Source organism: Oncorhynchus masou, chromosome 6 (genome assembly GCF_036934945.1).
Source record: "Oncorhynchus masou masou isolate Uvic2021 chromosome 6, UVic_Omas_1.1, whole genome shotgun sequence".
In the NCBI taxonomy this organism is placed as follows: Eukaryota; Metazoa; Chordata; class Actinopteri; order Salmoniformes; family Salmonidae; genus Oncorhynchus; species Oncorhynchus masou.
In genome coordinates, this window is record NC_088217.1 from 58,583,951 (window position 1) to 58,608,473 (window position 24,523).

A 24,523-nucleotide genomic window follows, 5' to 3' on the forward strand; every position below is an offset into this window, starting at 1 on the left:
CGCATACCTAACACATACCTATATTTGCTAACCTTGCCAATGAAATAATCATTTAAAGTAGTTGGCAATATCAGTTGGTTTTGTAATTTATGAGCCATCAGATTCAATTAACGATGGAACAGTTTGCCTTTTTTTCCCAACATTTCATTGAAGGTGCACTAAAGCTTTTTACTATCATTCTTTATGTCATTCATGTTTTTTTCATAGTGTAGTTTCTTCTTTTCATTCAGTTTAGTCACATGATTGCTCAATTTGCAGCCAGGTTTATTTTCCATTCCTTTTCCTCATCCCTCTCAACCATAACATTGTCACGGCAGATTTCCTCATCTTCCTCTGAAGAGGTGAAACAAGGATCGGACCAATACGCAGCGTGGTAGGTGTCCATGGTTTTTAATAAGAAAAACTAAACATTAAAAAAAAATCAAAATCAAATTGATTTGTCACATACACATGGTTAGCAGATTTTAATGCGAGTGTAGAGAAATGCTTGTGCTTCTAGTTCCGACAATGCAGTAATAACCAACAAGTAATCTAACTAACAATTCCTAAACTACTGTCTTATACACAGTGTAAGGGGATAAAGAATATGTACATAAGGATATATGAATGAGTGATGGTACAGAGCAGCATAGGCAAGATACAGTAGATGGTATCGAGTACAGTATATACATATGAGATGAGTATGTAAACAAAGTGGCATAGTTAAAGTGGCTAGTGATACATGTATTACATAAGGATGCAGTCGATGATATAGAGTACAGTATATACGTATGCATATGAGATGAATAATGTAGGGTAAGTAACATTATATAAGGTAGCATTGTTTAAAGTGGCTAGTGATATATTTACATCATTTCCCATTCAATTCCCATTATTAAAGTGGCTGGAGTTGAGTCAGTGACAGTGTGTTGGCAGCAGCCACTCAATGTTAGTGGTGGCTGTTTAACAGTCTGATGGCCTTGAGATAGAAGCTGTTTTTCAGTCTCCCGGTCCCAGCTTTGATGCACCTGTACTGACCTCGCCTTCTGGATGATAGCGGGGTGAACAGGCAGTGGCTCGGGTGGTTGATGTCCTTGATGATCTTTATGGCCTTCCTGTAACATCGGGTGGTGTAGGTGTCCTGGAGGGCAGGTAGTTTGCCCCCAGTGATGCGTTGTGCAGACCTCACTACCCTCTGGAGAGCCTTACGGTTGAGGGCGGAGCAGTTGCCGTACCAGGCGGTGATACAGCCCACCAGGATGCTCTCGATTGTGCCTCTGTAGAAGTTTGTGAGTGCTTTTGGTGACAAGCCAAATTTCTTCAGCCTCCTGAGGTTGAAGAGGCGCTGCTGCGCCTTCTTCACGATGCTGTCTGTGTGAGTGGACCAATTCAGTTTGTCTGTGATGTGTATGCCGAGGAACTTAAGACTTGCTACTCTCTCCACTACTGTTCCATCGATGTGGATAGGGGGGTGTTCCCTCTGCTGTTTCCTGAAGTCCACAATCATCTCCTTAGTTTTGTTGACGTTGAGTGTGAGATTATTTTCCTGACACCACACTCCGAGGGCCCTCACCTCCTCCCTGTAGGCCGTCTCGTCGTTGTTGGTAATCAAGCCTACCACTGTTGTGTCGTCCGCAAACTTGATGATTGAGTTGGAGGCGTGCATGGCCACGCAGTCATTGCTGAACAGGGAGTACAGGAGGGGGCTGAGCATGCACCCTTGTGGGGCCCCTGTGTTGAGGATCAACATAGAGGAGGTGTTGTTTCCTACCTTCACCATCTGGGGGCAGCCCGTCAGGAAGTCCATGACCCAGTTACACAGGGCGGGGTTCAGACACAGGGCTCCGAGCATAATCATGAGCTTGGAGGGTACTAGGGTGTTGAAGGCTGAGCTATAGCCAATGAACAGCATTCTTACATAGGTATTCCTCTTATCCAGATGGGATAGGGCAGTGTGCAGTGGGATTGCATCGTCTGTGGGATCTATTGGGGAGATATGCAAATTGAAGTGGGTCTAGGGTGTCAGGTAAGGTGCAGGTGATATGATCCTTATCTTGCCTCTCAAAGCACTTCATGATGACAGACGTGAGTGCTACGGAGCGATAGTCATTCAGTTCAGTTACCTTTGCTTTCTTGGGTACAGGAACAATGGTAGACATCTTGAAGCAAGTGGGGACAGCAGACTTGGATATGGAGAGATTGAATATGTCCGTAAACACTCCAGATAGCTATGCTCTGAGGACGTGGCTAGGGATGTCGTGTGGGCCGGCAGCCTTGCGAGGGTTAACATGCTTAAACGTCTTACTCATGTCTTCCACGGAGAACGAGAGCACGGGACTGTGTCGAAACTCGTTTTTTCCGAGTTTCCAGTTGTCTTGAATTTACTGAAGTCGGGAGAGTTCCGAGTTCCCTGTAGTTTTCAACACGGCATTGAAAGGGCCAAACACATGGCTTGCGTCGGGTGTTGGGGTTTACGTCATGACGTTGACGAGGAAGTGAACACGTGTGAGGAAAAATAAGAAGTCCACGTTTGCTGAGGCCACAAACCTTGAGTAGGTGAAGTTATTGTTATTTGCATAGCTAATCCGATATGTCAAACAGATCTGGTAAACATTCAAATTTAGCTCAATAACTATAGTGTGTATGGGAACCAGCCCGTGGTCTTGGATTTTCTTGAAAATGAGTTCAGTAAACGTTATACTGAACTTGTAAACTTGAGGCAAATTCCACTCCACTAGCTAGATTGCTAACGTTAGCCATATGCATTGCGTCTTCATTTGTTTCAATTATGGGGTGGTAGTTGTCATGTGTTTGTAGCTGTTGTATAGTCTTTGGATGGATACTCTACAGTACATATTATAGCAAATTGGGCTAACTGAGATCAGAGTTAACTGAGGTGCTAGGCTTGGCTAGAAGTAACTAATTGATAGTCGGCTAACGGTAACAAGGTAGGAATGGTGTAATATTAACGGGTATTTTTATTTTGTTTCAGGAAAGTTCTTCCTCAACTGTGAACTTCAACATGGCTGTCAGGGCATCTTTCGAGAAGAACAACGAAATAGGCTGCTTCGCCAAATTAACAAACACATATTGCCTAGTTGCAATTGGTGGGTCAGAGAATTTCTATAGGTAAGATATGTAGCATCTTTTCCAGACGTTGCTTGCGAGCTAACGTTAGCTGATCAGATCGAACTTCCAGCGGCACAGCTAACTCGCTTGAGATGGTACATTTATTTTCAACCAACCTTGACAATACTAACCTAATTTTCGAATAGAAAGGCACCAGTGTTTGTATTTATTAGGGGTCCTCATTAGCTACTTTTCCTGGGGTCCAAACATATTAAAGCACTTACATTTAAAAGTATATATGTAATGTAACCTTTATTTAACTAGGCAAGTCAGTTAAGAACAAAATCTTATTTACAAAGACTGTTTACTGGGGAACAGTGGGTTAACTGCCTTGTTCAGGGGCAGAAGGACAGATTTTATATCGCTCATCCATATATTTATATGTATATATTCTTATTCCATCTCTTTACTTGGTTTTGTGTGTCATATATTACTGCACTGTCGCAACTTGAGTTGGTTGTCATTCAAAGCAAACTTGATTTCTGAGTCACGCTCATGAATCAGCACTGCGGTGGACACTCACCTGTCTTGATCAAGAGGACAGAGCATAAGAGTAAATTCCATAACAAATGGACAAGTAAAATTGTATTGAAAGCTTACATACAGTATTGTCAGCTTTCTCCAGGGAATGTTGTTATAAATGAGCATATAGTACCACAGTATGAGTCACAATACCCTAGCAGTCAATCAGGGAAATGGTTCCAATTGTCAAGACAAAGGTAAGAATTTCTGTATGAAATATCTAATGTTAGTTAAAGGTAAAAGTGACCTTGTCCGAGAGAGATTTACATGGTTATAAAAACGTCACGCCAGGCTAAGCCTATACAAAACACAGACCTTGTTTTCATTTTCTAAAATCCCGTATGGGGAAAATGAATGGTGAAAAATGATTTTAACCATTTCCCTGTTTGACCACTAGGTTTTATGAGTATGAACACCTCCACTTTTGGGCTCTATTGCTGTCATGGTAACATGAAATCTATGTTTTCAGTGTCTTTGAAGGCGAGTTGTCAGAAACCATCCCAGTTGTACATGCCTCAATAGCAGGATGTCGGATAATTGGAAGAATGTGTGTGGGTGAGTATAGCTCTGTAGGTCAAACAGCTAGGCTTTGTGCAAGTGCACAAAGAAACACAAAGCAATGTCATCAGTTCAACAGGAGAGTGGAATACTCAATTATGCTTTATGTAAGACCAATACTGCACTTTCTATTTTCTGAAAATGATTTGGATAATTGACTGTCACAACGAATGTGCTAAATTTTAAACAATTTTGCACTTAGCCCAGCTAACCCTGCTCAACTACTTCCACAATAAATTTGCTATTCAGGGAATCGTCATGGACTCCTGGTGCCCAACAACACTACTGATCAGGAGCTGCAGCACATTAGGAATTGTCTTCCAGACACGGTGAAGATCCAGAGGGTCGAGGAACGGCTCTCAGCGCTGGGGAATGTCATAGCCTGTAATGACTATGTGGCCCTGGTGCATCCTGATCTGGACAGGGTGAGAAAAAACAACACCTCACACCTCTGTCATGTATGATTGCAGTGCTGCCAACTCTCACGCATTAAGCGTGAGTCACGCATTTGACCCTCTTCCCAAGCCATACTTATTTCTCACGGGTTGAAAAAAGTACTGCTTTTATTTTCTAATTCAGTTTGTCAACTTTCAACTGTGCCTCCAAATCACTTTGAAATGGAAGCATATTGTGCCTGCAATTCTACATCATAAGCGTTGTAACCTCGGAAGCTTCACCCGGGAGATCCCCCGCACTGTGAACCGCAGCAGATTGAAGCTTGTGATTTTATTAAGGTTCCTGGTACCAAAGCGATTGGATGCGCGTTCGTAAAGAAACGTCCCTCATGATTAGCGTGGCGAAGGCAGCGACGGCAGACTGGATAGGCACGTTTGTTCTCAGCTGAACAAAGTTCATGAACTCAATTGTCAAAAGAGCAGCACAGGAAACTTGTAGCGCTGTTTGCGAACATTTTTTAGAATTATATATATATATATATATTTACCTTTATTTAACTAGGCAAGTCAAAAAAATCAAATCAAATTTATTTGTCACATACACATGGTTAGCAGATGTTAATGCGAGTGTAGTGAAATGCTTGTGCTTCTAGTTCCGACAATGCAGTAATAACCAACAAGTAATCGAACTAACAATTCCAAAACTACTGTCTTATACACAAGTGTAAGGGGATAAAGAATATGTACATAAAGATATGAATGAGTGATCGTACAGAGCAGCATAGGCAAGATACAGTAGATGGTATCGAGTACAGTATATACATATGAGATGAGTATGTAAACAGTGGCATAGTTAAAGTGGCGAGTGATACATGTATTACATAAAGATGCAGTAGATGATATAGAGTACAGTATATACGTATACATATGAGATGAATAATGTAGGGTAAGTAACATTATATAAGGTAGCATTGTTTAAAGTGGCTAGTGATATATTTACATAATTTCCCATCAATTCCCATTATTAAAGTGGCTGGAGTTGAGTCAGTGACAGTGTGTTGGCAGCAGCCACTCAATGTTAGTGGTTGCTGTTTAACAGTCTGATGGCCTTGAGATAGAAGCTGTTTTTCAGTCTCTCGGTCCCAGCTTTGATGCACCTGTACTGACCTCGCCTTCTGGATGATAGCGGGGTGAACAGGCAGTGGCTCGGGTGGTTGATGTCCTTGATGATCTTTATGGCCTTCCTGTAACATCGGGTGGTGTAGGTGTCCTGGAGGGCAGGTAGTTTGCCCCCGGTGATGCGTTGTGCAGACCTCACTACCTTCTGGAGAGCCTTACGGTTGTGGGCGGAGCAGTTGCCGTACCAGGCGGTGATACAGCCCGCCAGGATGCTCTCGGTTGTGCATCTGTAGAAGTTTGTGAGTGCTTTTGGTGACAAGCCAAATTTCTTCAGCCTCCTGAGGTTGAAGAGGCGCTGCTGCGCCTTCTTCACGATGCTGTCTGTGTGGGTGGACCAATTCAGTTTGTCTGTGATGTGTATGCCGAGGAACTTAAAACTTACTACCCTCTCCACTACTGTTCCATCGATGTGGATAGGGGGGTGTTCCCTCTGCTATTTCCTGAAGTCCACAATCATCTCCTTAGTTTTGTTGACGTTGAGTGTGAGGTTATTTTCCTGACACCACACCCCGAGGGCCCTCACCTCCTCCCTGTAGGCCGTCTCGTCGTTGCTGGTAATCAAGCCTACCACTGTTGTGTCATCCGCAAACTTGATGATTGAGTTGGAGGCGTGCGTGGCCACGCAGTCGTGGGTGAACAGGGAGTACAGGAGAGGGCTCAGAACGCACCCTTGTGGGGCCCCAGTGTTGAGGATCAGCGGGGTGGATATGTTGTTGCCTACCCTCACCACCTGGGGGCGGCCCGTCAGGAAGTCCAGTACCCAGTTGCACAGGGCGGGGTCGAGACCCAGGGTCTCGAGCTTGATGACGAGTTTGGAGGGTATTATGGTGTTAAATGCTGAGCTTTAGTCGATGAACAGCATTCTCACATAGGTATTCCTCTTGTCCAGATGGGTTAGGGCAGTGTGGTTGAGATTGTCGTCTGTGGACCTATTTGGGCGGTAAGCAAATTGGAGTGGGTCTAGGGTGTCAGGTAGGGTGGAGGTGATATGGTCCTTGACTAGTCTCTCAAAGCACTTCATGATGACGGAAGTGAGTGCTACGGGGCGGTAGTCGTTTAGCTCAGTTACCTTAGCTTTCTTGGGAACAGGAACAATGGTGGCCCTCTTGAAGCATGTGGGAACAGCAGACTGGTATAGGGATTGATTGAATATGTCTGTAAACACACCAGCCAGCTGGTCTGCGCATGCTCTGAGGGCGCGGCTGGGGATGCCGTCTGGGCCTGCAGCCTTGCGAGGGTTAACACGTTTAAATGTTTTACTCACCTCGGCTGCAGTGAAGGAGGGTCCGCATGTTTTCGTTGCAGGCCGTGTCAGTGGAACTGTATTGTCCTCAAAGCGGGCAAAAAAGTTATTTAGTCTGCCTAGGACCAAGACATCCTGGTCCGTGACTGGGCTGGTTTTCTTTTCGTATTCCGTGATTGACTGTAGAGCCTGCCACATACCTCTTGTGTCTGAGCCGTTGAATTGAGATTCTACTTTGTCTCTATACTGACGCTTAGCTTGTTTGATAGCCTTGCAAAATGACTTAAATGTAAAATGAATAGCTGCACTGTTTGTCAGTTAAGAACAAATTCTTTTTTTCAATGACGGCCTAGGAACAGTGGGTTCACTGCCTATTCAGGGGCAGAACGACAGATTTGTACTTTGTCAGCTCGGGGGTTTGAACTTGAACCCTTCTGGTTACTATTCCAACGCTCTAACCACTAGGCTACCCTGCCGCCCCAAACATAATTGTCAACAAATGCATTTGCTGTCACTACTGTCCCTGTCGCAGAATACTTCCTTCCTTTTGACAGCATGTGATAATATAGCCTGGTACTAGTTATTCAATCCTTCACTTGCATGAGCCTAAATCCATAGGCTACATTCACCATTGGCAATGTACAGTGCCTTGCGAAAGTATTCGGCCTCCTTGAACTTTGCGACCTTTTGCCACATTTCAGGCTTCAAACATAAAGATATAAAACTGTATTTTTTTGTGAAGAATCAACGACAAGTGGGACACAATCATGAAGTGGAACAACATTTATTGGATATTTCAAACTTTTTTAACAAATCAAAAACTGAAAAATTGGGTGTGCAAAATTATTCAGCCCCTTTACTTTCAGTGCAGCAAACTCTCTCCAGAAGTTCAGTGAGGATCTCTGAATGATCCAATGTTGACCTAAATGACTAATGATGATAAATACAATCCACCTTGCCAATCCACCACAATCCATTTGTTAAAAAAGTTTGAAATATCCAATAAATGTCTTTCCACTTCATGATTGTGTCCCACTTGTTATTGATTCTTCACAAAAAAATACAGTTTTATATTTTTATGTTTGAAGCCTGAAATATGGCAAAAGGTCGCAAAGTTCAAGGGGGCCAAATACTTTCGCAAGGCACTGTATTCACCATTGGCAATTTAGCACTAGGTTCATTAATTAGGCTGTAACATCGAAAAGGCAGCATTAAGCAGGACATTTGGTAGGGTGACCTGATTTGTTGAACTGTATTACGAACATTATTTTGCCCAATCAGATTGTGAACCCATATGTCTTAACTGATTCTAGTGGGGGACAATACATTGAAAGATCATTTAGGTTGGGTGTAGGGGCAGATTTTGGCTGTCATCGTGTCTTAAGGAGATTTGTCTTTTTTTTCCACAATACCTAATATAAGTCGTAACAATTCCCATCCCTTACAATGGGCCAAAATATAGACTAATTAGTGTTCTAATCTCAGCAAGAACAATACTGTTATTACTCATACTTATTATTGAACTTCTTACCATTTTTGCCTGTGTATTTAGGCTATTTGAAATCTGATATGCCAATTTGTCTTTAATTTTAGATTTTTATTCAATGAGAGTATTTTTTATAAGCTTTATGGACAGTGAGTATAGGCTAAGTCAGTGATTCTCAAACTGGGGCGTACTACTAATAATTACAGTATAAATTGCGTTTAGAAAGGAAATCCTGATACATTTTAAACTTTTTTTGACAAGTGGTCATGAAATTACCTTTTTAAATTATGTATAATATAATCAACTGAGAACAGTTGTTTAAAAATTGCCTATTTTTTTTTTTTACCTTTATTTTACTAGGCAAGTCAGTTAAGAACAAATTCTTATTTTCAATGACGGCCTAGGAACAGTGGGTTAACTGCCTGTTCAGGGGCAGAATGACAGATTTTGTACCTTGTCAGCTCAGGGATTTGAACTTGCAACCTTTTGGTTACTAGTCCAATGCTCTAACCACTAGGCTACACTGCCAGAGAGGTTGTAATGGCGTCTTTTTGTTAGCACTAACTCCGCCATGGTTCACATGGTTCGTTGGACAAAGCCTATAGAGAGAATTAGTGCTGTTTTTGGATAAACGCCGGAATTAAGGTCTGTTGTACAAAGGCTTAGGAGATTTATGTTTTGTTTGCCATTAATTTTTCCCATAGGGATGACTGAATGAACAAGAGGTAACTAATTTCCGGGTTTTATGACTACAAGCTGTTGAGCTCTCTTGTGCCATTGCCGTTAGAATGTTGGAAGCTTACCCATAGAATTAAATGTCATGGTGTTTTTGGATTGTAACTGGTGATAGAGGTACCACATTGCATACACAGAGATGGAACAGGGTTTTATAAAGATTTGTAAATACAGGGCCATAGAATTCACACACTAACCCCACAAACTTTTTTCCAATAGGGTCGCCAAGCAACACAATGGTCTTATTGGACAATTTCACATTCCCATACCTGTGTGAAATGTAATTGTAGTATGCCCAGAAATATCTTAATGTTCATACTGATGTAGAATACTCAACCAAATGAGCCAGATGTATAAATATGTTAAATTATTCACAGAATGTTGGTCAGAATTTGCCCAAAAAGCTGTCCGAATTGCTGATTTCTGAAGATTCTGTCAATTGCACAATTAGGGAGATTGGTTATATTATATATATATATGTTAGTTATATTATATGTGAGGAGGTAATTATATACAATTTGAATGGTAATTCTATGACCTTTCAGACCCATTTGTTCAACCAGGTTTAACATGTATCGGGGTTTCCCTTTAAATGCAATTTATACAGGTAATTCTGATATGTTTCCTGGAAGTCAAAGTTCTGTTGACCTGAACATTACGAAAATGTGTATGGTGGATCGAAGCTTTCCAATGATTTATGTTTAAAGGGTATAAGTGAGCAACAATTTGTTGTATATTGACATTGCTTGTCATTGGGGAAATTAATGGGATGGAGGGATGAAATAAAGAGTGATTAAACACAGAACTACCATTGATGCACTTCTGTCAGACAGTTTCCAACTCCAGGGACATAGACCGCTCCCTCCCGGCTAATTGACTATAGGTCATAAAATGCGAATAAGCTATATTGAAATGCCCCTTGCCTCAAATGTCCTGCATTTTAGTATTGTGCACAAGCTGCTATGAAATGGTAGGCATAAATGCAAAATATCTTGCCTATGTAGAGTAAGATGATGGTTTACTTACCTCAATTTCGACTTTGACTCATCTGCCCTGGGCTCTTTCTATAATTACGACCCAATTTTCAGGCTACCCAAGACTAAACGCTGGCGTTAGAGGCAAGGGGGGGGGGATTCTGGCAAGATGAAGTAGACGGGAAAACCAGCCACCTCTTCCTTAAATTCTACTGGCTAATGTACAGTCACTTGATAATAAGATGGGTGACCTCCGATCGTGGATTTGCTACCAACGGGACTCTTGAAACTGCAATATTCTCTGCTTTTATGAAATATGGCTCTTGGACAAGATACACCCCATGGCTATCCAACTCGATGGATTCTTTATTCACCATGTGGACAGGACGGGGGAGTTAAGGAAATTGGGGGGAGGAGTTCATCAACTGGTGTGCTGACTTGAGCGCGGTGGAAGAGCCGACCCGTTTTTCACCGACTTGGAATACATGTTCAAATGCCGACCCTTCTACATCCGAAGGGAGTTGTCAGCTGTTATCGTGACTGTTGTATACATTCCATCCCTGGACAAGAAAAATAATAAGCTGCCACTTAACGAACTGTACGAGGCTATAAACAAGCAGGATAACTTACATCCAGAAGCCGCTTTTCTGGTTGCCGGCGATTTAAAAATAAATATTATAATAATTCTGCGTCATTAAGACATGATGTCCAACTTTCATCAACACGTCTCCCTCGGCACTAGGGGCAATAAAGTCCTAGATCAGTTATTCTACCCTCAAGCAAGCATACAAGGCCATACCTCGTCCCCTATTCTGCAAATTAGATCATGACTCTGTACTCATGGTTCCTGTTTACAAGCAGAAGTTCAAACAGGAAGTACCCTAGACCAGGGTTTCCAAAACAGTCCTCGGGACCCCAAAGGGTGCACGTTTGTTTTTGTTTTTTTGCTCTAGCACTACGTAGCTGATTCAACATCATCTCGCTTTGATAATTTCAATCCGCTCTTTACTGTTAAGACGACAAACCAGAACGAGTTTGGAAACGCTACCCTAGACCCACTACATCATTGGGGCCGAGCTCCCTGCCATCTAGGACCTCAATATCAGGCGGTTTGAAAGGAAGGCCTGGAAAATCGCTAGACCTCCACTCACCCAAGCCACAGACTGACTGTTCTCTGCCCCCGCACGGCAAGCGGTGCTGGTGCATCAAGTCTGACACCAACAGGCTCCTGAACATCTATCCACAAGCCATAAGACTGCTAAATAGCCAACTACACCGAACTAAAATAAACACATGTAAAGTGTTGGTTTCATGAGCTGAAATAAAAGATCCCAGCCATTTTCCATATGCACAAAGAGCTTATTTCTCTCAAATTTTTTGCACAATTGTTTACATCCCTGTTAGTGAGCATTTCTCCTTTTCCCTTGGTAAATCCATCCACCCGACAGGTGTGGCATATCAAGAAGCTGATTAAAACATGATCATTACACAGGTGTACCTTGTGCCGTGGACAATAAAAGGCCACTCACAGATGCGCTGCTTTGTCACACCACTACCACAGATGTCTCAAGTTGAGGGAGCATGCAATTGTACTGCAGAAATGTCCGTCAGAGCTCTTGATAGAGAACTGAATGTTCACATCTCTACCATAAGCTGCCTCAACATCGTTTTAGAGAATTTGGCAGTACGTCCAACCGGCCTCAACCGCAGACCATGTGTAACCACGCCAGCCCAGGACCACCACCTTCACCTGCATAATCGTCTGAGACCAGCCAACCGGACAGCTGATGAAACTAAGTGTTTGCACAACCAAACAATTTCTGCGCAAACTGTCAAAGCCATCTTAGGGAAGCTCAGCTGCGTGCTCGCCATTCCTCACCAGGGCCTTGACCTGACTGCAGTTCGGGGTCATAACCGACTTCAGTGGGCAAATGCTTACCTTCGATTGCCACTGGCATGCTGGAGAAGTGTACTCTTCATGGATGAACCCTGGTTTCAACTGTACTGGGCAGATGGTAGACAGCGTGTATGGTGTGTGGGCGAGCGGTTTGCTGACATTGTTGTGAACCATGTGCCCCGTGGTGGTGCGGTTATTGTATGGGCAGGCATAAGCCACAGAAAATGAACACAATTGGCATTTATCGATGGATATTTGAATGCGCAGAGATACCGTGACGATCCTGAGACTCATTGTTGTGCCATTCATCTGCTGCCATCGCCTAATGTTTCAGCGTGACACAAGGATCTGTACACAATTTGTGGAAGCTGAAAATCCCCCAGTTCTTCCATGGGCCTGCATACACACCAGACATATCACCCATTGAGCATTTTTGGGATGCTCTGGATCAACGTGTACAACAGCATGTTCCAGTTCCAGCCAAAATCCAGCAACTTCGCACAGCCATTGAAGAGGAGTGGGACAACAGGCCACAATCAACAGCCTGATCAACCATGCAAAGATGTATCACACCAGATACTGACTGGTTTTCGGATCCACACCCCTAGCTTTGTTGTTTTTGATTAGTTGTATTTTTAAAATCATTTTTACCCCCTATTTTTCCTCCTCAATTTTGTGATTACGATCTTGTCATCGCTGCAACTCCCAAATGGGCTAGGTTGAGGTGAAGGTCAAGTCATGTGTCCTTGGAAACATGACCCGCCAAGCCACGCTTCTTAACAAGCACTTGCTTAACCTGTAATCCAGCTGCATTGTTCAACTGACGACCGTAATCAGCCTGCAAGCGCACTGGCCCGCGACAAGGAGTCACTAGAGCACGATGAGCCAAGTAAAGCCACCCTGGCCAAACCCTCCCCTAACACGGATGATGCTGGGTCAATTTTGCACCTCGCTGTCAGACTCCCGGGAACGACACAGCCTGGGATCAAACCCCAGGCTGTATTGATGCCGCAACACTGCGATGCAGTACCTTTGACCATGCCTTAGTCCATAGATAAGGGCGTAATGCATTTCAATTGACAAATTTCCTTCACATTATTTTTTTATGCTCATCCCTAGTACGTTGTCTGATGTAGGTGATGTTAACACACTTCCCATGTTTGTTTAGGAGACTGAGGAGATCCTGGCGGACAGTCTGAAGGTGGAGGTGTTCCGTCAGACAGTAGCAGAGCAAGTTCTAGTGGGGAGCTACTGTGCCTTCAGCAATCAGGGGGGACTGGTACACCCCAAAACCTCCATAGAAGACCAGGATGAGCTCTCCTCCCTACTCCAAGTGCCTCTGGTGGTGAGCGGTAGTTGTCATAGTGGTGCTTATGCTCATTTGTACATTGTCCCTAGCCCCGACCGCAAGGCTCATGTGGATCTGAATCAATCTGATACATATAAGCAATGTGGTAATAGATCTACCCTGCCCTCTGATAGGCAAAGTGGAAAATTTCTCCATATTCTTTACATTTTTGTTTTTGATCTACTTAAGTGCCCAGGGGGGCACATAGCATCAAGTTGTTGCTGAGTTCTTGAGTTGTTCCCAAATCTCCCCCTCTCTGGCACTCCACAGGCTGGAACAGTGAACCGTGGTAGCGAGGTCATCGCTGCAGGGATGGTGGTAAATGACTGGTGTGCCTTCACTGGGCTGGACACCACCAGCACAGAGCTGTCCGTCATTGAGAGTGTGTTCAGACTGAGCGAGGCGCAGCCCAGTGCAATCGCTACCACGATGAGAGACTCTCTAATTGACAGGTGAGTGATCACTTCTGACACAATGAGAACTCACAAATTTTAGGCATCATCTAGAGGTTGCTTCATTTCCTTTTTTCACAAAAAAAATCTATGTATGACCTGAAAAGGCAGGGTTAAGATTCAGCCCGAGAGACAGGCAAAGTCACTCCATCCATTTATAATGCAAAGTCGTCTTATGTCACAGCGCGTGGCTTTTCGTTTTTGAAGCAGCATTCGGCCCTTGGGGCTGTATGTTTGAGGCCCCTGCTTTCATCCCTTTAGAGATCCGACTTTCATAAAACCATGAGCAATTTGCTCACGTTCAGCTGTGTTCAACCCTAGACTGAATGTATTTTCTGACTAGGCTATTAAAGTTGCCATACAGCCTCCTTTTCACCTCTTATTATGTGATTTACCAGACAATGAGGGCTTTTGACTTGTTAGGCGAACTCAGCCAACTAGACAAAAGTAAATTAGTGAAGTCGGGGGAGGTGCATCTGCGACAACTTAGTCGGCCACTGTTGTGTTTTTCAAACGGCAAGGCTCAGATCAACATGGCAGTGTCAAAGTAGTGCCATTATATAATTCAACTTTTAGAAAACAAAAGCATATAGCTCTATCCTCCATAACACAGACTAACTGAAATCATGTGTGTATCCTACAACAACAAAAAATCCATATCCATTGTATACATGAATTGCAGCAAAGTTGGTTCCTGTTTCAGTCACATCTTTGGTCATGTTCGTGTGGGTCAAACAAAAACAACCTAATGATTGGTTGACAATAGAGCCTCCCACAATGCAGGCGATGGCTGCACTTTGAAGTTGTTGAAGAACTGCAGAAACATCCAGTCAACTTCATGACCTTTGAGCACATTAACATTTTCTGATATCAAAATGGGGCTGTAGGCCAAACATTTCTGGGTTGCGGCTGATGACGTAACAAATCACCTTTGTTGGTTTTTGGGGAGGTATTTTTCAGAAAGCACAGAAGTCTTCAGAAAAACGATTTATCTTTTTTACACTTAAAGAGGAACTGTCACTGTTTTTAGCACTATTAAATCATATTAAAATGATTCATATAACCAGACTCACAGGCGGACCGTGGTACAGATCCGGACCCAGAACAGGGTCAATGCGGGTCCCAATTTATATATATTTATTTTTGGAAATGTCGGGCTTTCATCTTACTGCCGTTGACAGTTGTAATAGTAGAATGCACAAGGTGCAATTCTGAAATTTGGTAGTGCATGGGAAGTTTTTAATTTAACCATTATTTAACTAGGCAGGTCAGTTAAGAACAAATTCTTATTGACAATGACTGCCTAGGAACAGTGGGTAAACTGCCTTGTTCGGGCAGAAAGACAGATTTTTACCTTGTCAGCTCGGGGATTCGATCAAAACAAAATCCAATTTATTTATATAGCCCTTCATGCATCAGCTGATATCTCAAAGTGCTGTGCAGAAACCCAGCCTAAAACCCCAAACAGCAAGCAATGCAGGTGTAGAAGCACGGTGGCTAAAAAAAACTCCCTAGAAAGGCTAAAACATAGGAAGAAACCAGGCTATGAGGGATGGCCAGTCCTCTTTTGGCTGTGCCGGGTGGAGATTATAACAGAACATGGCCAAGATGTTCATAAATGACCAGCGTGGTCAGATAATAATAATCACAGTAGTTGTCAAGGGTTCAGCAAGTCAGCACCTCAAAAGTAAATGTCAGTTGGCTTTTCATAGACGATCATTAAGAGTATCTCTACCACTCCTGCTGTCTCTAGAGAGTTGAAAACAGCAGGTCTGGGACAGGTAGCACGTCCGGTGAACAGGTCAGGATTCCATAGCAGCAGGCAGAACAGTTGAAACTGGAGCAGCAGCATAGCCAGGTGGACTGGGGACAGCAAGGAGACATCATGCCAGGTAGTCCTGAGGCATGGTCCTAGGGTTCAGGTCCTCCGAAAGAGAGAATTATAGAGAGCATACTTAAATTCACAACGGACACCAGATAAGACAGGAGAAGTACTCCAGATATATCAAACTGACCCTAGCCCCCCGACACAAACTACTGCAGCATAAATACTGGAGGCTGAGACAGGAGGGGTCAGAGGGATATCTTCAACCACCAACTTACCATCCTGAGACAAGGCCGAGTATAGACCACAAAGATCTCCGCAACGGCACAACCGAAGGGGGGGGGGCCAACCCAGACAGGAAGATCACATCAGTGACTCAACCACTCAAGTGACGCACCCCTCCTAGGGACGGCAAGAAAGAGCACCAGTAAGCAAGTGACTCAGCCCCTGTAATAGGGTTAGAGGCAGAGAATCCCAGTGGAAAGAGGGGAACCGGCCAGGCAGAGACGGCAAGGGCGGTTCGTTGCTCCAGAGCCTTTCCGTTCACCTTCACACTCCTGGGCCAGACGACACTCAATCATATGACCCACTGAAGAGATGAGTCTTCAGTAAAGACTTAAAGGTTGAGACCAAGTCTGCGTCTCTCACATGGGTTGGCAGACCATTCCATAAAAATGGAGCTCTTGGAGAAAGCCCTGCCTCCAGCTGTTTGGCTTAGAAATTCTAGGGACAATTAGGAGGCTTGTGACCATAGCGTACATGTAGGTATGTATGGCAGGACCAAATCAGAGAGAGCCTTTCGATTACTAGTCTAACGCTCTAACCACTAGGCTGCTTGCAGCCCCAGTTTCTCTGTCCATTCACTGAAAGACCTTAGATCTCTATCAGAAATATCCAGTTGATTAACTATTAATCCATGTTAGCTGGTTAGCCTAACTTACCTATCTATCTAAACTTTGTAGTTCATCATGGCCGGATTTTGTCCAGGGGCCTCGACCCCAAGTGGACCCCATTTTGATTTTGTTGAGTCACTCGGGTATCATATGACCACACAAGACATGGGACAATGTGTAGAATCTCAGGAAATTAGCTTTAAAATGGCACAATGTTCTCTCTGCCAACGAGGGGCGAGGTTTGAGATGTGGGGGTTTGTTACTACACCGATAAATTACAATATCCATCCAGCCACCTAGGAAATTTGTTGTAGTTGAGTATCCCTGATATACACCCTCGGGAAGAATTACACATTGTGTGACCAGTAAGCACATAGATGCGCTACTTTTCCTGTTTTTATAAATTCATAGGATGTTTAGAAATTACATGGAGTCTGGAATTTGTGAAAATTCTATACTGAACAAAAAAATAACCGCAACATGAGCTGAAATAAAAGATCCCAGAAATGTTCCATATGCTTCAAAAAGCGTATTTCTCTAAAATGTGCACAAATTTGTTTACATCCCTGTTAGTGAGCATTTCTCATTTTCCAAGATAATCATCCATCTGACAGGTATGGCATATCAAGAAGCTGATTAAACAGCATCATCGTTACACAGGTGCACCTTGTGCTCGGAACAATAAAAGGTCACGCAACACAATGCTACAGATGTCTCAAGTTTTGAGGGAGTGTGCACTTGGTATGCTGACTGCAGGAATGTCCACCAGAGCTATTACCAGAGAAGTGAATGTTACTTTCTCTATCATAAGCCGCCTCCAACTTCGTTTTATAGAATTTGGCAGTATTTCCAACTGGCCTCAACCGCAGACCGTGTGTATGGTATTGTGTGGGAGAGCAGCTTGCCTATGTCAGCGTTGTGAACAGTGTCCCTCATGGTGTCTGTGGGGTTATGGTATGGGCAGGCATGAGCTACGGACAATTAACACTATTGCATTTTATCGATTGCAATTTGAATGCACAGACTTACCGTGACGATCCTGATGCTCATTGTCGCGCCATTCATCCGCCTCATGTTTCAGCATGGTAATGCATGTCACAAGGATCTGTACACATTTCCTGGAAGCTGAGAAATGTCCCAGTTCTTCCATGGCCTGCATACTCACCAGACATGTCACCCATTGAGCAACTTCAGGATGCTCTGGATTGACAGCGTATTCCAGTTCCCGACAATATCCAGCAACTTCGCCCAGCCATTGAAGAGGAGTGGGACAACATTCCACAGCCTGATAAACTCTATGCGGAGATGTCGCGCTGCATGAGGCAAATGGTGGTCACACCAGATAGTCACTGTGAAATGTGAATTTGGACCAATCCCTGACAACCCATTCATCAAAACGTAGCTATGAAGCTTTACTTTGTAACTGCTGCTGTTTTTTTTTCGTGTGTCTGAAAAATCGGAATGATTCCAGTCAAAAGATGTCCGATGGCCGTGAAACACCCTCAGGACTTTCCCATACTTCATGGCGATAGTGTCACATCAGTCTTACTGGAATACCCTTCACAAAGAGCAAATATGAAGACCGCGGGTTTGACAAAAAGGGCTGTCCCGCAGATTTTAATGTTCTTTGCGCAGCACTTACTTTACATTTGACTCATATTGAGTAAATATCAAAACCGTATTAGAATTTTTATAAATGGGAAACAACTGTCACTTATTTATGTATTTTGACAACCACATTGACATTTAGTGAAAACTGATTTAACTGCTGTTTTTTTCTTCTCACATAACTTCCATTTGTTTGTCGTGTCACCCAACACCCTACCTATATTAAATACAACACCAGCTTGATTTTGTTTTTATACATATTCTCTTTTACAGAAAGTGATTTGATCAATTGATAGGGACAGTCACACATTGTATAAGATTACTTCCCAAGCAAAGTCCAATTTCTTTGGCTCCTTCTAAAGAAGGTTGTAGCTCAGCTTCTAAATGTCATGGAGACAAATCAAAGATATTCCCATGTTCATCAGTAGTGTCTTCCCCTGGCATGTTATAGCTTTTTTCTAGCATAAAGCATAACGTATTTATGCATTGTTTTAGATCGGTATAAACAATCGCAAACTGTAAAGTATATATTTTTTACCCCTCAAATCAAGGAAAGACCTGACCCGCCCCACAAAACATTGGCGCACCCAAGGTTGGGAACTCCTAAACTAGAACCTTAATCACGTACTGCATAGAAAGACTGACTGTGTTGATTCCCAATCACTGCTTTTTTTTTCATCTGTTTTTGTCCAAGATGTTGAGTAAGTGAAACTGAAACGGTGCATCGTCTGAATGGCTGGAAGCAGCAGAAAATGTACTAGCTGTGAAAATGTACAACCTGATAGCAATATTTTTTTGACTACCTGGTGATTTATTAGTGAATTTTATTAATCATGCAGTGACTGCATCCATATAATTCTGCTAACAATAAACCTACGAGGCGAGTGATGGAACCTAGTTTTAAACCTCCAATTTGATTTTGAAGCATATATGGCAAATGTTATATTTTTGACCGATTTATTAGACATTATCGGTTTGTTTCATTTCTGCACAGTAGGTCAAAAGTGTCAGTTACTCTTAAGTGTGTGTACAATACTGCATTTATACTTGGGATATCGTTATTCAATGTGAAGTTATAAAATAACATTAAGATGCTGATAGACTTTCAGACATTCAATTACCAGTGCAGATAAAATGCTATACTGCTGCAGCATCATTTCTAATATAAAATTATTTCTCTCTTTCAGCCTCGCATAAGATGCCATTCTGCCTTCAATGAAAGGTTTAAGTCATCCCTGAAAATCTGTTGCAGAACACTTGCTGTCATTTGATATGGTTAACACCTTCCACGTTTAGCATTGGAAATTTGTATGGTATGTCAATGCTAGACTTCCCAATTCCTTAAAGAGATGCTCCGGTACTAGGAAATTATTTTTTAAACCTCCCGCTTTGGGCTGGATGTGTCAATGTGTAGATCATGCATAATATATGAGAAGAATACTTTCTTACCTCAATTAGCCATGTAATCCTTAGTTTGAAAGTGACTTTTCTTGAAGGTGTGCTGCACCATTTTCCTTACATGTTCCCCCATATGGGCCAGCACCCTAGCAATTGGAGTTCTCGATTGATTCCCCCCTCATCTGTAGATTGATGAGGGGGGAATACTATTTAATCCATTTTAGATTAAGGCTATAAAGTTAACAATGTGGAAAAAGTCAAGGATCTGAATTTTCCGAATGCACTGTATGTGATATGTAGTATGCAATTTTCGGGGACTACTTTTGGTTACTTTCATAAGTCCTGGAAAATCTCTAACTTTGTCCAATTACCATGTTTGGTTATTGAAATGTCGATTTTTCTGTAAAACAGCATCATAAAATGTAAAATTTGAATGCCAGGTTTTCGTTCATCATTTTGAAACTGGTGTTAAGGTGGTTTCCTTGCTGTGGGAAACTAGAAAAATGTTAATGTTCCCAATGTGAAATGGAAAATGTACATTAAGTTTGTCTGCAAATCAATTACAGTTAAGTCTTGCATGGTAAACACGTGGTTGAGATGTGGAGATATTCCCTGCTGATTTTTTGCAATATACAAAAAATGGATTACCATATAAGATCATGTTGTATTTGTCACACTATCTGTTTCTTATTGACAATTGATCTTTGATTTTCTTACCTTGAATGAGACTTTGGTTGTGGTCAAACCTTTGAGTGATGACATTATTTTAGGGCTGGATTGAATCGTTTGCGCCGAAGATCAGCGTTATAGCATGATTGAAATTTAAAGGTAATCTTTCCATGTTCGTGGAGACTGCATAAGTTAGCGCTATTGGAAATTGCACTATAGCGCTGAACTTCAGTGATATGGTTTGATAAAGGTTGTTTTTTTTTACTCTCCCCTGTTCACCTACATGGGTATTTGGTGCCCTCTGCTGACAACTTACATCGAAAACACATGACTTTCTTTAGTTTTTTTTAGACCCACTCCCAGTACAGTGACATTTAATTTGTACATTATGTAATGCACTATAAAGTATTATAGCTTCTTTACCATATGCATGCAGCACATTCCTTAACACTAAGCTATTGGCAGTAATTTGTGAGTAAATGTCATGTACTAAGAATGCATCAATATGCATTACTCTGGAAAAGCTCTTTAGACCCACTCCTAGTACTGCAACAGTTTGGAGTGAATAACATGTTCATTTTTGCATTTTATTTTTTTATTTGGATGAAGTCAAAGTTGAGACAAAGGTATTTGTCATAAGCCCTATATAACACAATACACATCAAAATATAATATACACAAGAAGCTAAATGTAATCAATCATAAAACACATTCTTCAGCTGTCTGAAATGCCCTAAAGTCTGGATTGGGATCTGCGATCAATTTCCAAGCAAACAAAAATGTTGGGGTGGTGGGGACTCTGTCGGGGTTCATAACTGCAAATGTTTCTCTCCGCCCCATGGCAACGTGTAGAATTGCAGAAAACTCGCTTTAAAACTGCAACATTTTCTCTACGCCCTATGGCAAAATATGTACTACAGGAAATGTACTCTAAAACTTGTTTTGTCCTCTGTCAAAGGGGGGGTGGGCTGCTAAAATGTTTTGCGTGCCAGGTGCCCAACATTTTTTCGCTTAGGGCCCCTCATGATGAGTTACATTTTTTTGTGGCACCCACTCACATCAAAGTGGCCCATTTAGGCTGTAGAGGCACCAATACCTCAAATTTTAGAGTAGATTTAGCATCTCTGTGATCAGGTCTGGTGACTCATGACTCTAATTTAACAATGAAGTAAGGCAGGAATAAATGACCTTATTGGTCGCTTAGGGCAGCAGGGTGCCCTCGACCCAGTTTATATATACATTTTTTAAATTGTTTTTGGGAACTGTCCGAGTCCCCATTTTACTCTGACATTTGCATACACCCCCAGGCTGTATGCAATTTCAAAACGTGGTTGTCCATCAGGTGTTTCTCTCTTGTCAGTCACTGACAGTCAATCAGCCATGTCAGCTAAACCAAATGGATTGGTCAATTTAGTCTAGCCAGCTATCTAAACTTGTAAACACAATACCCCATAATGACAAAGCAAAAACAGGTTTTATTACACCATGTTTCACCGTAGGGATGGTGTTGGCCAGGTGATGAGCGGTGCCTGGTTTCCTCTAGACGTGACGCTTGGCATTCAGGCCAAAGAGTTCAATCTTGGTTTCATCAGACCATAGAATCCTGTTTCTAATGGTCAGAGTCCTTTTAGGTGCCTTTTTGGCAAATTCCAAGCAGGCTTTCATGTGCCTTTTACTGAGGAGTGGCTTCTGTCTGGCCACTACCATAAAGGCCTGATTCTTCCGTTTATGAATGATGGCGGCCACTGTGGTCTTGGGGACCTTCAATGCTGCAGACATATCTTGTTACCCTTCCCCAGATCTGTGCGTCGACACAATCCTGTTTTGGAGCTCGACGGACAATTCCTTCGACCTCATGGCTTGGTTTTGGGACCTCATATAGACAGGTGTATACCTTTATAGAAAATAACTGTTTTCAAATCAAGTTAGTGACCCAGGATTTTTTTAAATGGCCTGTGACATTGTTTGTGAAATTATATTATATAAAATGCGTGAATCCCAATAGAAAGAAAGGCATTTCCAGTAATATGGGTCTTTTTTTTTACCGTTTAACCTTTTAACCTATTGTTTTTATAAACAACTTATAAACATTCTTTAGATCGGTAGGGCTGAAAAAGTATCATATGTAGTATCATATGAAACGGTACTACTGTATTCTAAAATCTTGGTATAACATGTCATTTTGGTAGCGTGATATTACTGTGGTACAGGTATACCAGGATCCGAAGTGGGGCAGCGGTCAAAGGCACTGCATCTCAGTGCTAGAGGTGTCACTACAGACCCTGGTTTGATTCCAGGCTGTATCACATCCGGCCATGAGTGGGAGTCCCATAGGGCGGCGCAGAATTGGCCCAGCGTCGGCCGGGTTCATTTGTTCTTAACTGTGCAACACTAATGTAGACAAAGAGGACTGATAATATGACCCCTGTAATACTCAGCAAAAGTTCAATCTGATAAATAAGAAAAAAGCACTTAGAGAAATCACATACAGTGCCTTGCGAAAGTATTCGGCCCCCTTGAACTTTGCGACCTTTTGCCACATTTCAGGCTTCAAACATAAAGATATAAAACTGTATTTTTTTGTGAAGAATCAACGACAAGTGGGACACAATCATGAAGTGGAACGACATTTATTGGATATTTCAAACTTTTTTAACAAATCAAAATATCCAATAAATGTCGTTCCACTTCATGATTGTGTCCCACTTGTTGTTGATTCTTCACAAAAAAATACAGTTTTATATCTTTATGTTTGAAGCCTGAAATGTGGCAAAAGGTCGCAAAGTTCAAGGGGGGCGAATACTTTCGCAAGGCACTGTAATTACCATCTTTTACTTTTGAAGAGAGCCAACAACTACAGGTTAAATTCAAATAAAGCATCTTCCAGATCTCACACAACAAATACATGCTAAACCATTATTAATTTAGAAAAATAAAGATACAACAGGGGTAGTTAGAAACAGCGAGATTTAATGACAATTTTAAAAAAACTTCTATGAAAGTTGGACGGATCCTATAGCCTTCTTAGACTCCACTCAATTATCAGCACACAAAAAAAGAATCACAAAAAAAACGATCACCCAAGAAGAAATGGTCGATACTGTTAAAACATTCGCATGGAGAAAGGCACCAGGAATGCATGGCTTTCACATAGAATTCTATTCAACATTTTGAGACCGTAGCACCCCTATTTACACAAATGACCCAATTCAGTACTTCCCAGTTCAATGTATAAAACCGTTTTTAAAGTTTTACTAAAACCAGGAAAATCTGGAGTCCCTTGCTGGTTGTAGACCCAAGTTTAATAAATTGCGACAAAATAATAAAGTTTCTAAGCAATAGAATGGCAAGTCTTACCAGACTTGATACATAGCACATGGTTTATAAAAAATAGATTTATCGATAATGGCTGTTGATGCCGAAAAGGCTTCGACCGTCTTGAATGTCTTTTTTCTTTTATTCAAAACTTGAGGCTTTCAACTTTCCAGCTGAAATAATAAATAATATAAACAATATTGTATAAATGTCTTAAAGCAAAAATATACACAAATAATACATCTGATGATATTGCTTTGGAAAAGGGCACAAGACAGGGATGTTGCACTGGCAATTGAACTGTTTGCAGAAGTAATTAGACAGGACCCAAACCTAACAGGTAAATTAAACTTATTTGCAGATGATCTCCTAATATACATGACATGACCAATATTGAAAACTCAATGCCCCTTTGCTAAACAATATTTCCGGATATAAAATTAGTGGATAAAAATGAAATGTTAATAGCAAAAAGATGAATAACTCACAATCTACTGCAATCCTTTTAGTGGACCACAAATAATAAATATTCTTAAGTGACAAACAAATATATAAAGATAACTTTACTCCATAACTCAACAATATGAAAGCATATCTAATTAAATGGAATAATCTTCCCATAAATCTTACAGGTAGAATAACCTCTTTAGAATGGCATGACTGACAAAGTTTTTGCATTTATTTTCAGTAATACCAATTTATGTTTAAGTATACTCTGCCATAAGACTTTATAAGGGCAAATAAAAAGGAAAGTTTTACATCTTCAATCTGAAGGTGGTTTTAACCTTACAAACTTGGAATTGTATCAACTCGCTACCCAAGGTTTTTACTTGCGACATATAGTTAAATGCACTAAAGAGGAACAATTGGTATACATTGAAGAGATGCGCCTGCTCATCCCCAGAATATTTTTGTGTC

At 41.8% G+C, this 24,523-nt stretch overlaps 1 protein-coding gene across 2 annotated transcripts; it reads left to right on the forward strand.

Moving 5' to 3' along the window:
• Window positions 1–2,423: 2,423 nt before the first annotated feature.
• Window positions 2,424–20,712, forward strand: LOC135542349 (eukaryotic translation initiation factor 6-like). 2 transcript variants are annotated; one of them, XM_064969256.1, is made up of 7 exons: window positions 2,424–2,531; window positions 2,972–3,108; window positions 4,100–4,185; window positions 4,438–4,613; window positions 13,266–13,442; window positions 13,716–13,897; window positions 19,411–20,712. In XM_064969256.1, the coding sequence occupies exons 2-7, from the start codon at window positions 3,002–3,004 to the stop codon at window positions 19,418–19,420; spliced, it is 738 nt and encodes a 245-aa protein (XP_064825328.1). In that variant the 5' UTR covers window positions 2,424–2,531; window positions 2,972–3,001; the 3' UTR covers window positions 19,421–20,712. The 2 variants fall into 2 exon arrangements, with proteins under 2 accessions (XP_064825328.1, XP_064825329.1); XM_064969257.1 differs by lacking the exon at window positions 2,424–2,531 and adding an exon at window positions 2,567–2,585.
• The last annotated feature ends 3,811 nt before the right edge of the window (window positions 20,713–24,523 follow it).

What these genes read in the sequence shown, in the direction of transcription:
- LOC135542349 (XM_064969256.1), top strand. Translation starts at nt 3,002, where the DNA reads ATGGCTGTCAGGGCATCTTTCGAGAAGAACAACGAAATAGGCTGCTTC. An exon ending in AATTGGAAGAATGTGTGTGG is followed by an intron (nt 4,186 to 4,437) that starts GTGAGTATAGCT and finishes TTTGCTATTCAG; the next exon opens with GGAATCGTCATGGACTCCTG. An exon ending in TGCATCCTGATCTGGACAGG is followed by an intron (nt 4,614 to 13,265) that starts GTGAGAAAAAAC and finishes ATGTTTGTTTAG; the next exon opens with GAGACTGAGGAGATCCTGGC.